Below are 15,077 nucleotides of genomic sequence, written 5' to 3'. Positions count from 1 at the left end.
ACCAAGGCATTTAAAAGACATGCTCCATTGCTGCCATACAGCCAGACACAACGTGAGCACATCTGAGGGACACGCATCTCACATGCTCCTACTTCACAGGGGCCATCTGCATGGCCAACACCAGGGACTCATACACAAGATCAGCACATACGAGGCACACACATCTTCCTACGTGCTCCTCAAAAATTGACTCACGCAGATTAGAGTAAAACATACACTTGAAAAACACGTAACACCATCAATGAACAAAGAAAATACAAACAAGTAATACAGAAAAAAAAAAGGAGCGAACTGGGTCATTCCAATTTTGAACTTCTAGGCAGTTACCTCAACAAGGGGAAACAAGATTCAAATCGAACTTCTGAAGATGAAAACTAGAGTGTCTGAGATGGAAACTACACTGGATAGAATTAATGATGGGACATACACTGCAGAAGAAAATAGCTACTATCCAAATGAAATAGAAAGGAAAAGAATCCAAAAATGTTGAAGAAAATCACCAATGAGCTGCAGGCTCCCTCAAGAGTGGAGCTCCTTAATACATGTGGAATTGATGTCCCAGAAGGAAGAAGAGAAGAAGTCATAAAATGTATTTGAAAAAGGATCACCCAGGTTTGTGTGTGTGTGTGTGTGTGTGTGTGTGTGTGTGTGTGTGTTTTTACCAATTTAACTGTAAAACTACAGATGCAAGCTCAACACACTGCAAGCACAGGAAACATGAAGAAAACTCAAATTCACATCAAAATCAAATTTCTTACAACCAGTGATGAAAAGAAAAAGAAAAAAGTAGACAGAGAAGACCTATTTCAAACAAAGGAAGAGAGTTGATGGCAGACTTCTTGTTGGAGACAACATGAGAGAAGACAATAGAACAACATCTTCAAAGTTCTGAAGAAAACAAAGCAAAACTATCAACCTAGAACTCTCCATGCGGTGAAAATACATTTTAAAAAACTGAGGCAAAAAAAGAGTCTTTCAGAAGTATAAAAACTGAAAGAATTCATCACCAACATACCAGCACTATCAGAGATGTTTTTTTAAATTCTTTTATTTACTTTTTCACACACAGGGTCTCACTCTGTTACCTAGGCTGCAGTGCAGTGATGTGATCATAGTTCACTGCAGTCTCAAACTCCTGGGCTCAAGTGATCCTCCTGCCTCAGCCTCCCAAATAAGTAGGACTATAGGTATGTGCCACCACACCCAGTTAAGTTTTTTTTTCCTTTTTTTCTGTAGAAATGGGGTCTCATTATGTTGTACAGTCTGGTCTCAAACTCCTGGCCTCAAGTGATCCTCCCATCTCAGCTTCCAAAGTGCTAGGATTACAGGTATGAGCCACCACACCCAGCCAAAAGGAATTATTTAGGCAGAAATATAAAACACAAAGAAATATTGACTGCATAAATGAATGAAAAGCAAAGGAAATAGTTACTACATGAATAAACAGATCAGATATTTTTACTGTTTAAATTGCTTTGAAAGAGAACTGACTGTGTAAATAAAATGTAAAATGGAGTTTATAACACAAGAAAAAGTAAAATGTACAGCAACAACGTCATAAAGGCCAAGAAGGAAGAAACAGATGTATACAATTGTAAGTTTCTTATGCTGTAATTAATAAATCATGTGATGGTAGACTGCTAAAAGTTAAAATATCTATTATAAACTTTAAAGCAACCACAAAAATAACAACACAAAGAGTTATAAGCCAGTAAAGGCAGTGAGATGGAATCATAAAACATAATAAATTGGCAAAATGGCCAAAGAAAACAAAAAAGGGAACAAAGAACAAATGAGACAAACAGAAAGTGAATGGCAAGAGGACAGACTAAACCTAACCACATCACTAACACAAATAGTCCAAATACCCCAGTTGAAAGCAGAGATTGTCACCTTAGGTTAAAAAAAAAAAAAAAAAAAAAAAAAAAAAGCAAAACTAACTAGGAACAAACTTTAAATAAAAAGACACAAACAGGCTGGGCATGGAGGCTCACATCTGTAATCCCAGCACCTTGGGAGGCTGAGGCGGACGCATTCCCTGAGGTTCGGAGTTTGAGACCAGCCTGGCCAACATGGTGAAAACCCTTCTCTACTAAAATTACAAAAATCAGCTTGGCATGGTTGCGGGCACCTGTAATCCCAGCTACTCAGGAGTATCATAAGTCGGGGACCATCTTTATGTCCAAGTAGGGCTTGTCCAAGGAACAAAAGGATGTTTAGATATCCTACCATCAATCGATGTAATTCATTCTATGAGCAAACTAAAAAGAAAAACCATGTGATCCTTCCAATAGATGCAAAAGAATTAGACAGATTTCAACATCCATTTCTGATTCAAAAAAAAAAAAAAAAAAAAAACTCAGCAAATTAGAAACTCAGCAAACTAGAAATAAAAGGAAAACTTGCTCAACTTGATAAAAAGTATCCACAAAAAATCCAACTGGTAATATCATATTTAATGATGCAAGACAGAATGCCTTCCCCTAATGTTGGGAACAAGACAAGAATGCCTGCTCTTGACACTTCTATTCGACATTGTACTGGCGGTTCGAGTCAGTAAAAGAAGGCAAGAAAACAGAAATAAAAGGCACCCAAGTGGGAAAGGAAGAAGAAAATCTGTCTTCATTTGCAAACAGCATGATGATTTATGCAGAAAATGTATGTATACGGAAACCTACTAGAAATAAGTGAGTTCAGCAGAGTTTCAGAATAGTTTACTAATACAAAAACTCAACTGTACGGTTGGCCCTTGAGCAAAACACAGGTTAGGAGTGACAACCCCCATAGAGTTGAAAATCCATGTATAACTTTTGACTACCCCCAAAAACATAGCTACCATTGAGCAGAAACCTTACCAATAATATTAACAGTTGATTAACACATAAATAAGCTAGTATCTATTTAGGTTGGTACAAAAGTAATTGTGGTTTTTGCTGCTGTAAGTAATTTAAGTAATTACGGTTTTTGCTATTACCTTTTTTTTTTTTTTTTTTTTTTTAGATGATGTCTTGCTCTGTCACCAGGCTGGAGTGCAGTGGCACGATCTCAGTTCACGGCAACCTCTGCCTCCCGGGTTCAAGCGATTCTCCTGCCTCAGCTTCCCAAGCAGCTGGGACTACAGGTACGTGCCACCACACTCAGCTAATTTTTGTACTTTTAGTAGAGATGGGGTTTCACCATGTTGGCCAGAATGGTCTTGATCTCTTGACCTCATGATCCGCCTGCCTCGGCCTCCCAAAGTGCTGGGATTACAGGTGTGAGCCACCGCGCCCGGCCCTGCTATTACTTTTAAAGTCAAAAACCACAATTGCTTTTGCACCAACCTAAATACATGTATAATCCTTTATGCACTCATGGCATATGCAACCTTTTCTTAACGTTTTCAATATTTCTAGGCTACGCAGTTCATCTGTGAGTTTTTCCAAACTATCACAAATCTCCAAAATATTTTCCAATATATTTATTGAAAAAAACCCTTGTATAAGTGGATCCACACAGTTCAAATCCATGATGTTCAAGGGTCAACTGTATTTTGCTATACTAGTAATGAACAATCAGAAATTAAAAGCTAAAAATCAGTAGCATTGGCCAGGTGTGGTGGCTCACACCTGTAATACTAGGACTTTTGGAAGGCCGAGGCAGGCGGATCACTTGAGGCCAGGAGTTCGAGACCAGCCTGGACAACATGGTGAAACCTCGTCTTTACCAAAAATACAAAAATTAGCTGGACATGGTGGTGTGTGCCTGTAATCTCAGCTACTCTGGAGGCTGAGGTAGGAGAATCACTTGAACCTAGGAGGCAGAGATTGCAGTGAGCCAAGATCACACCACTGCACTCCAACCTAGGCAACACAGCAAGACCTACCATCTAAAAAAGAAACAACTAGGAGCTACTTAGGAATAAATCTGATAAAATACATATACACTGGCCGAGCATGGTGGTTCATGCCTGTAATCCCTACAACTTTGCAAGGCCAAGACAAGAGCATCCGTCGAGCTCAGGAGTTCGAGACCAGCCTGGGCAACATGGTGAGACCCAGTATCCACACACACAAAAAAAAAAAAAAAAAAAAAAAAAAAAATTAAAAATTAGCTGAGCATGATAGCATGTGCCTGTCGTCCCAGCTACTCAGGATGCTGAAGCAGAAGGATTGCTTGAGTCCAGGAGGTGGAGGCTGCAGTGACCTGTGATTGCACCATTACACTCCAGCCTGGGTAACAGAAAGAGGTCCTATCTCAAAAAAAAAAAAAAGAAAAGAAAAAAGAAAGAAAAAAGAACTACATATACACTGAAAACTATACATTTCTGAGAAATGCATAGAATTTTTTTCTATACATTTTTTCTGAGAAAAAATTAAAGAATATCTAAATAAATCTAAACAAACATATGGTGTTTGTGAATCAGAAGACTATTTTTTAAATGTTAATCCTCCCAAGGTTGGTAACATAGATTCAACACAAATCCCAAACAAAATTCCAGCAGGCTTTGTTACAGAAACTGACAAATTGATTATAAAATTCACATGGAAAAGCAAAGCACCTAGAATAGCCAAAATCACTTTGAAAAAGAACCATAAAGTTGGATAAAACACAGGACCTGATTCCAGACAAAACATAAAACTACAGGGCCAGGGTATGTGGTTTTTGATGTCAAGATAAACACATAGGTTAATGGAACAGAATTTTTTTAAATCCAGAAATACATTCAACTACATATGGACAAGTGATTTTTCTAACATTTTGGAAAGGGAATTCAGTAGAGAAATGATGGTCTTTTCAGTAAATGATTCTGGGACAATTAGATATCAAGATAACAACCCAAAAAATCCAGCTTTGACCCATACCTCGAAACATATACAAAAATTAACTCCAAATGTATTATAAACTTAAATGTAAAACCTCAAACTATAAAACCCCTAGAAGAAAACACAGGAGAAAATGTGTGACTTTGGTTAGGCAAAGATTTTTACTTTATTCTACGTAAGTATATATTTATTTACTTTGCAACCTTACTCTGAGATGAAGGGATATGCAGGCTTGGCTTAGATAGCTGGCAAATGAAACAAATGACTGTGATTATTTGTGTATCTTTCTCAGGTGAGTTTTCCTTAGGACAATGTGTACTTGTAAAGCTATGGAAATTCACATGCGCACAAAAATTATGAATACTCTATGTTGTGTTTACACCTTATTAAACATTAATCTGATAATTCCATCAAATGCTTTGACTTTTTGTGGATGACGTTTGTTTTCAAGTTTGGATGCAGAGCTTATAAAATGGTGAATAAGTGAAATAATATTCAATTTACTTGTGATATAGTATGTGCTCTATAAAACAAGTATTTAAGGAAAACTTTTGTTCCCCTGATGGATTGTGAGGCAGACTAAGTCACAGATTGTATTCTCCTTACATATGCACGTACCAGTGATTAGCAGTTTCCTGCACACAGCAGAATGAGAGGACATTTGCAGAGTTAAAATGGAATCCAACTGCATTATAATGGTAATAAGGATAGCGTTATTTGACAATTCTCTAAAACAGACAAAGCTGATAAATGGACAATTTCTAGCATCAAATGTTATCTGGTTATATAATTAAGAACTTGATGGGATTTTTAAAATGAGTTTATCTTTATGTTGGAGGGTCTCAATGATTTTCAAGTTGGATTTTCAAATACTCACATAGTTTTAAAAACACTGACCCCGCTGATCACAGCTTTCCTGGTAACAATGATAATGATCATACATTGAGTGCAAACCCTATCCTAGGCACTGTGCTAGATGCTTTAGACTTTTTATTATTTTACTTTCCATTACTTTCTCACTAACCAACCGAAATAGTCATATTTAGTCTTATTTTTGAATCAGGAGACTGAAATCCAGGGAGATTTTGGATGGCTGCTCATAGTGTGTGGTAGGCTGAAATTCCATGCCTCCTCAACCACCCAAAGACACCCATGGTCAAATTTCTGGAATCTGTAAATGCAAACTTACATGGCAAAACACAAAACAAAGCAAACAAAAACAAAGATCTTTGTAAGGTAATAAATTAAGGATCTTAAAATGGGGAAACCATCTTGGATTATCCAGATGAGCCCTGAATACAATGACATGTACCCTTATAAAAATGAAGCAGGAGGAAATTTTACACACATACAGAGAAAGGGAAGGAAAGAGGGAGGGAGGGGGAAAAGGCAGAGAAAGAGAGAAAACAGAATAATGAAGAGGAGCAGGCAGCAATATCAAGACAGAGGGAGACTGGAGTGATGTGCCCACAAGCCAAGGAATTCCAACAGCCAAGAGAGGATGTAAGAGTTAAGGGACGAATTCTCCTTTGGAACCTCTGGATGGAGTATGGTTCTGCGAATATCTGGATTTTGGCCAAGCAATATTGATTTCAGAATTTGGGCCTCCAAAACTGTGAGAAAAGAAATTTCTCTTGTTTCAAGCCACCAAGTTTGTGGTAATGCACCACAGTAGCCTTGGGAAGCCAACGCACAGTTACAGCACTTTGGGCAAAGATTTTTTTAAATACAACATGGAAGTTACAATGCATTAAAAAAACTGATAAATTGGACTTCATAAACACTAAAACTTCCTGCTCCTCAAACAACACTGTTAAGAGAATAAACAAGCCAAAGTCTGAGGGATCATATATCTGATGGAGGACTTGTATGTAGAACATATAAAGAATGCTCAAAACTTTACAAAAAGAAAAAAATCAACCCAAATAAAAGGAAGTGGTCAAAAGGTTTCAACAGACACTTCACCAAAAAGATAATATGAGTGGCCAATAAGCAATGAAAAGATGCTCAACCACATCAGCTATTAAAAAATAGGAAATTAAAACCACAATAAAATAGCACCACATGCCTATTAGGAAAAAAACTAAAATTAAAAAGACTGACATCAAGTGCCGATGAGGATGTGGAGCAACTGGAACTCATACACTGCTGATGGGAATGTGAAATGCTACAATAACTCTGAAAACATTGTATCTGTTTCATAAAAAGTTAAGCATACATCTACCATGTTTTTTAGGCATTCTACTTCTAGGTATTTACCCCAGAGAATTGAATATCCATACATAGACTTGTACATGAATGTCCATAGCAGCTTTATTTGTAATAACCCAAACCTAGAAATAACCCAAATGCCCATCAAAAAGTGAATAAACAGACATGCTTCAGTACAGCTACAAAATGGGATGCTTCTAAGCAATGAAAAGGAATGAAGTACGGACACATGCAACAAATTGGATGAATCTCAAAACAATTATGCTCAGTGAAGAAAAGCCAGACAAAGTAGAGTACATATTGCCTTGTTCCATATATATAAGATTCTAGAAAATTCAAACTTATTTGTAGTGATAGAAAGCAGATTAGTAGTTGCCTGGACACAGGGAGAGAGTAAAATAGGAAGTGGGAGGACAGAGGGATTGCAAAGGGTCTGGGAAACACTGAAGGATATGCTCAGCATTTCGACTGTGGTGATGGCTTCACACATGTGTACATATGCCCAAACGAACAGAACCATACACACATGCAGCTCATTATCAGTCAATCATACCTCCAAAGTAAGGAGTCCCCTGTGCCACCAAGGACAGTGGGAAGCCGAGGAAAGGTTTGAAACGGGAAGCAGAGCTCCATGTGCTCACCCCACGAGGAGCTGCTATGGAAATCCCGGTGAGGTGTAACATATCCCAGAGGCACTGAACCACAGAACTCACACACATTACTGGAAGGCGGGCACTATTAGGCCACACGTGGTGCAGTTTGTTGGAAGAAAGAAGCATGCCAGGTTGCAGAAGACAGAGTGTTACGTAAACCTTTCCCAGGAAAATTGACAGATTCACTTTGTATTCAAAAAGTCATCCAAACATATTTGAGAACTTCTTAATAAATAATTTTCCTAAAGACACCAAAACATGGCCCATGGGCTGTCCTGCCTTGGGGAAGGTGGAGGTGCCTCCTCATATACCCCGCTTCCCCCAGAAACCACTCACCCTCCACCTCTGGTAGGGTCTGGGCAGGTCACTCTGCAAGGATCCCAGGACAGGGAAACACTTTCCCTGCTGTGTGAAGAAATATGCGTTTCCATTCTGCTCACTGTAAACTGTGCAGGGGCCTGGAGGGGCTCTATTAGGGGCAGGAGCATGGAGATGGATGGTGGAAACCGAGGTCTCCATGTAGGGAAAGCGACAGGCTCACTTGGCTGGAAGGTTGGGGTGTGAGGAAAACCCATGGGGTCAGAGTGGAGAATGCCAAGGGACCCACCTCTGAGGCCCAGCGGTCTGTATATGAGCACAAGCTTTAGAGAGTGGCTCTCAGCCTCTGGCCTGCAAAATCCAGGGAGTTAGCAAAATGCAGATTCTTTATCCCTAGGACTTTGATGAGTGGTTCTGGATACGGCCCAAGAATCCACCTTAAGGTGTCCTAGGTGACATGACACTTGCTTCTCAATCACACATGAGAAACAGCAAAGAACCACCCCACCAGGAGCCTGCCAGGGGCAGCCTCACGCTCAGCCACAGCTGTGCATATGTGAAGTGGGCACTGGGAGTCTCGGGGAGCTTGGCATCCTCCCTCTATCCCCACAGGGCACTCACTACCACCTGGTGACAGCCAGTCAGACTTGTGCTTGCTCTGCAGATGCATCTCTCCACGAGTGGATTCTGGAGCCTATTTACAGCAACAGGGAGGGTAAGGAGTGGCCGGTGCTCTTCAAAGCCATCATGCGCAGATAGCTGAGCCCTAATAAACCCACAGCCAGCTCTCCCAGGTACTGATCCTGCTCCCAGCCCAACTCAGCTTCTCCAAATGAGGCTCCTGGCCAACAAGTGCCTGTTGTAGGCCACCCCAGCCCCTCCTCTGGCCATTCTCATATGTGGGCCCCATCAGAGGTTCCCCAGCCTCAGGTAACAGGCCAAGGAGTCTAGAATCCATTGGAGTGGACACACTGGCATGGCACCATCCCACTTAAACAGGCAGGGATAGCCATTGTGTGCCAGGCTCCATGGTCAGCACTGGAACTCAGTGCCAACTCAGACATGTGTATGGGCTGTCCACAGGCCAGCGCCTCCCTGCAAAACCGCCATACTGTGATGAATGAGTAGGGTTAGCTGGACAGGATGCACCCATTCCACAGAAGGCTGATGAAAGGTCAGAGGCCCAATGGGCAGAGACCTAGAGAAAAGATGGTCTTTGGGGCTTTCAAGGATGAGTAGGAGTTCTCTTCTAGGAAGACAGGCTTTGGAGCCATAATGACACCACTTCCAATCCTGGCTGTGGCTCTGGGGATGTTGCTTTATCACATGAGCCTCATTCTGCTCACTCTTAGAATGAAGATGACATCATGTCCTGGCCAGGATGTTACAAAGACTTCTGTGAGGTCACCAACTTGGCCTTTGTCTCCTCATGTTGCACAGTGCAGCCAAACTCAAGACTTTCAACTAAGGCTCTTAAAGTTCCACCCTGATTTTGAGGGCAGGGGTCAAGAGAAGAAACAGGCCCAGCCCCTTGTGCCTGCATCTGCTCACATCGGAGCATCACCTCCTGGCCCTCTAGTGCTATAAAACAATTGCTGGTCAATATGTGCCCCCACCCACACACTGCCGCGCCCTCTACACCCCAAGGCTGTCACTCTGTGGTGGCATCAGTGCACTAGGGCAAGGCCCCATCCTCCTTTCTGCCTGGCTGGCGAGATCCCTAATCGAGCCCCTGTCTGCTCCCATGTGATCAAGGGCTTCATGCCCAAATGGATCCCATTTACAATAATGTGTTCCTAGAAACCAGAAAATATTCTCTTCAGCTCAGACTCAAATGTTGCTGGGACTGAGCAGCCACTTTACACCAGAGTTGTAGTTATTGGGGGTGATGCTATTTATGCTGCTGCAGGGACTGCTGGTCCAGTTCTCTCTGCTGTGCTCCTCATGGGCACCTGGAGCTCTCAACTGGCAGAATTCAAGGGCTACATGAAGGCATCTTGCAGCTGTAATGATATCCTAACCTCTGCCAGCACTGTCAGCCCTGCTATGCAGAAACAGCGTCCCCAAGAACAAAGGCGGCCAGCAGCACAACCTGGAGGCTCCATGGGGCTGATTCCCAGGACACTCCACCGCCCAGAAGCCAACACATCAGCCACTGCCCAGCTGCTGGGCAGACACACAGCAAAGACAGGGCGCATGGATGTCTTTAAACATAACACTGTTCAGGTGTCATGCTTTAGAGCAGAGACTGGCATGCTGAGGCCGTGGACCACTCCTTGTTTTGTGAAGTTCTACGGGTGAACAGTCACACCCATTTGTTTAAGTATTTGTGGCTGCTTCCATGCTCCAACGCAGAGTTGAGTTGTTGCAACAGAAACCATATGTAACCCACAGAGCCTGAAATATTTACTATCTGCCCTTCACAGACCTAGTCAGCTAACCCCAGGCAGAGAGCCTCACATTAGGGGCTGCTGGGTCCAGAGCCATCAAGCCTCTAGGAAGTAGTTGGTCCTCCCTGACCCTCAGTCTCCTCTTGGACATGGGATAACACCACAATCCTGCATGGTCACTGGGAAGCACAGGGCTTTGTGCTTCAGCCGGTGTCCGCAATACACACATCTGTGCATACATGGGAAGTCAAGAGGACAGACTCCCCTGACACAAAATCATGTCAGCTTAGTCCCCATTTCTCATGAGGTGACTGTGTTCTGTGTTGCCAAAGGACTCCAGGAGAATGTTCCCAACCAAAGGTGGTGACCCACAGGGGACACACAGGCACTTACATGCATGTACAGATGCACAGTCACACAGGTACACACATACATACATACTTATATATATACCACATGCATGCTAACCTACAACACGTACACACGTGTGTTCATGTAAGCACTCACACATGTAACACACATACACACATAACACACATGCATTTGCAGGCACACAGGCTCACTCACGTACATTCCCACACATGCACACCCATGTTCACACATTTATGTGTATACATGTGTGCACATGCATGCTCACACATGCGCACACTCACACACGTATGTACAGGCACACACATCTCAACACATCTCTCACTCCACTTGGCCCATCAGGCCTCTCCACCATGTACATCACCCACTCTCTGATGCATGCACATTCTTCTTGATAAAAGTATGTAAGCCAGCATCCTAGGCATGAATCAGTGTCCTGGCAAAAGAGCCAAGTAGGTTTCAAGGAGTCACTTGGAACATGGAAACACGAGATGAGAGAGCATGTGATGATGCCTCAAAACAGGCCCAGAGCCCCCACCCATATACCCTGGACAGTGGCACAGATAGAAAGGAACAGCAGATGCCAAGGCCTGGGACCAGGGTGACAGTCCAGCACCATGGGCAGCAGGCAGCTCTCCATAACATCTTCAGCCTCTCCTAGGAGGCAGCACTTCTTTATCAAAGAAAGAAACTGCAAAGCAACTGGGCTGAAATAAGGTGCCTCATAAGAGAACTAGAGCCCCAGGGAGTCTACAGCAGGACTGCAAAGGGCCTGCGCTGGCCCAATGTGGGTCCTGTCCCCTCACAGACAAAGGTACTGATCTCAGGACTGCCAGGAAGACAGAATCAGATGGTAGGAGTGGAGGACCCAGCACCAGCTCCAAGCACAGTGAGAGAGAAAAGGCCCAGGTGGGGCCAAGCGGGACCCTCCAGAGAAAAGCTCCCAAGATGACTAGCTTCCTGCTGAAGGGGTGGGAAGCAGGAGCAGGCCCAGGACACAACACTGGCTGCACAGTCCAGGGGACAAGCCTAGTGGATGGCCCAGATAAGACTGCAAGGGCACTGCAGACCAGAAGCTCTGCAAGGGCATTGCCCAGCAGAAAGATGAAGTGGGCTTTCCCAAACGGGCTGCTGTGGAACATTGGCTCAGGCTATCAATGGGGTGTCACTACCCACAAAGATTTCTGTGGGGAAAAAAAGGTCTTGAGATCCAGTTGTAAAGTCAGTTTACTTTTCCACTGTTTATTGGAAAAGTAAAAGGTGCTGATCTTTTCCACTGTTTACTGGAAAACTAAACAGTGACTTTACAACTGGATCTCAAGACCTTTTCTTCCCCACAGGGATCTTCCAAAGAAAGCAGCGTCCAAAATCCCCCATGCCCACCCTCTTTCCCCCCTACCCCTCCTACCTTAACCTCTCTCCCTAATCAGGTGTCTGCAACAGGCTCCCAAGTTTTCTCCTACCTCTAGTGGGTCCCGCTAACTGCTGCCATGTATGGCAAGTCTCACTGGCCTCAGATCGTGTGACACCGCCTGGCTCTGTCCTGCCCAGCCCTGCCCTGTGCTCAGAATGCCCCTCAGGACTCTGCACAAGCCAGCCCCTTATCAAGGTGCCTTCCTCTCCCCTCCTTCATTGAGGGAGCATCCACATTTTCCCCCAAGACACTTCACTGCCACCTCCTCTGAAAAGGTTCTGCCTTGCTGAACAGAGCTCACTGCCCCTCACTGCTTCGTCTCACACTGACCTCAGCGCCCCTCCCTGACCACCTGGAGGCTGGACAAGAGGTGAACCTGAACTGGGCTCCATCTCACTGTGCTCCTCTCACACCCTCACAGGGCAGGGATGCTAGGTGTCTGGGGTCCAAGGAAACTCAGGTGGGTCAGTGGCCCTGAAAAGCATCATATCCTGGGCTCTCCTGACACCAGACTCCCTCCTCCCCTTCCCCCTTGGAAAGAGGAGACTTTCTGTGTCCATGGTCAGTCGTCCTGCAGAAGCCGACCCTTCCTGCACAGGCTGGACGTGAAAATCTCAGGGAGGATGCGCCAGGTGAATGGCAAGAGGGGAAGTTCCATCACATGCAACCAGGGCACATTCTAGCTTTCAATCTGATGACTGATGAGCAGTACAATGTATCCATGGGCAGCAGAGGAAAAGGAGGGGTAGGATATCGATGCCATGCAACAGATGTGCTCTCTCTGGGCCTGCAACGTCTGTTGGCTTCTGCAGCTCAGATCCCAGTCCCACATGTCCTGTCTCTAAACACAGCACATTCTGTGGGGAGAAAGGGTGACTGTGCCAGCCCCTCAGAAGCCTTATGGCCAATGTGAGTAAGTCCCAGGAGGGCAAACCTCTGTACAAGGAGGTTTGGCTGGCTTGCTCATCTTTGCTTCCAAACATGCGCATTACAAGCCAAGGCTGTTGGTATGGCCTTGGCCCGACGTTCAGCAGAACTTGGCTGCCAGATGTGACTGGTCCAAGGAAGGTCTTTCAAAACCCCAGCACGCAAGGGTGGTCACTGCCTGCAGGCATCAGGAGGCATCAGCAACTGGGCCCCCAGCTGACAAGTTTCAATCCCAGGAGGGTGGCAGACCCAGAATCAGGCCTGCTCCAGTAGAGCCCAGAACGAGGGGTTGCAATCACCAGCTCTGTTTGCAGTGGGACACAGTGGCAGCAGGATGGTGCACAGGGCAGACCCATACCTACATATGGCCTGCACAACGAAGCCTTCTGCATGGAAGTCCCCATTCGACAGCATGCTGGCCATGCTTGTGCAAGCATTTTCTTATCTGGTAAATGCAAGGTTCCGGTCCAAGGAAAGGAATCAATGAATGGTGAGGCTAAAAACAACAGGTGATTTATAACCTTGCTGGAAGAAATGCTTAGCAATCAGTGTAGTTCATGGTCCAAATACAGGGAATCCACTGGCATATCATCACTCCAGAAGCAATTCTAATTTAATTCGAACAAAGAAAAACACTGCACTTACCGTAGCTAATTCGTCAAACTTGCCGAAGAGCTCATTGAGGAGTTTCACCAGCTCCTGGGCCGTGCACTGGGATGCCAAGCCCGTGAAACCCACGATGTCAGCAAACAGGATGCTGCAAGAGAAAGGGGTGCCAGGCTGCCCTTCTCCCAATCACTCAGGAAATAATTCCTAGAGGTGTACAGACGTTTACATCTCCAAATCACTGCAGAATCAATCACCCCATTTATTCCTCAATGCAGACTAGAAATGAAGGCTTCCTGGTTCCTATCCTATAGGTGAGAAGACTGAGGCTCAGAAAAGCCACAGAATGCCTGGCCACCGGGAGAGTAAATGAGGCCATTCACAGCTCACCATCCCCCATGCTGACCCCTCACACTACATAGGGAAAGCCCATCTCCCCTCCGCTAGACCTGCCTCCCCTTCTTGAGGAGGTTACGATGTGGCCAGCGGCACCGAGCAGAAGTGAGGTGCTTTTAAGCAGGTGGCCCCTCCACACCCCAATATTCCCCTTCTGCCCCCTGAATGCAGGAAACTCGAAGGCCCTGAGTGTGGTATCAGTGCTTCACAATGAAAAGGGAGGGAGTCCCCGAATTCCTGGGCAAAGGGGCCGGCCCCTCAGTCTGCAACGACAGCAGGAAACACACTGTCTTGCATCAAAGCCTCTGTGTACTGAGTGTCTATGATAGCACTGGGGTGAGCCCTAAACAACACAGTGTCTACCCACAGGGCAGAACTTGCATATTTTCTGGAATAATAAGACTTTAAAAAGATGTTTCCAATTGTTTTCTCTTCTTGCAATATTAAAACATGCTCTTTGAAAATATCAGAAAAAAAAATTTAATTATATATTTTTCTCTGTAAAAATGTTGTAGCTTTAAGATATCTCTCCACAGGGTCCCAATCATTTAATCACATTTTTTCAAAGTGTCCTCGGCTTTTTCTCTAACTTTGAGGCTTCCTGAACCCAGAACGCCCCCAGCACCACTATAGGAAATAAACGCAAAGTAAAAGAAAATGACCTATTTTGTTCACAACACAGGGTATCTCCAAAGATGGGCCAGCCAGCAGGGCAGGAGGGGGCAGAGTTCAGAACCTGGACTCCAAAGGGCACTATCCAGCTTCACCATTGACAGCAACTTACCCAACTGTTCTACATGTCTGCCATGTAAAATGGGAATAAGACTAGAGCCCAGGTCATACCTTGCCCCTAGTAAGAGCTCAGTGATTGTTTACAATCATTTATAATACTTTTTAAGTATTCTAATTCATTTATTCACTTGCTTATTCAACAAGTATTTATTGAGGGCTATATGTGCTGGCATTGCTTTAGGTGCTTGGATTTAGC

General features: G+C 44.2%; 1 protein-coding gene across 2 annotated transcripts in view; it reads right to left on the bottom strand.

Annotated features, from left to right (window-relative positions):
- Positions 1-15,077, bottom strand: part of ADCY1 (adenylate cyclase 1) — a 140,829-nt gene that overhangs the window by 76,342 nt on the left and 49,410 nt on the right. For both annotated transcript variants that reach the window (XM_010374597.1, XM_010374596.2), the window contains one exon: positions 13,733-13,844. In XM_010374597.1, the coding sequence (XP_010372899.1) occupies positions 13,733-13,844 (112 nt within the window). The remainder of the gene's footprint in view (positions 1-13,732; positions 13,845-15,077) is intronic.

This window comes from Rhinopithecus roxellana, chromosome 6 (assembly GCF_007565055.1).
Source record: "Rhinopithecus roxellana isolate Shanxi Qingling chromosome 6, ASM756505v1, whole genome shotgun sequence".
In the NCBI taxonomy this organism is placed as follows: Eukaryota; Metazoa; Chordata; class Mammalia; order Primates; family Cercopithecidae; genus Rhinopithecus; species Rhinopithecus roxellana.
This window is presented reverse-complemented; position numbering and strand designations above follow the sequence as displayed.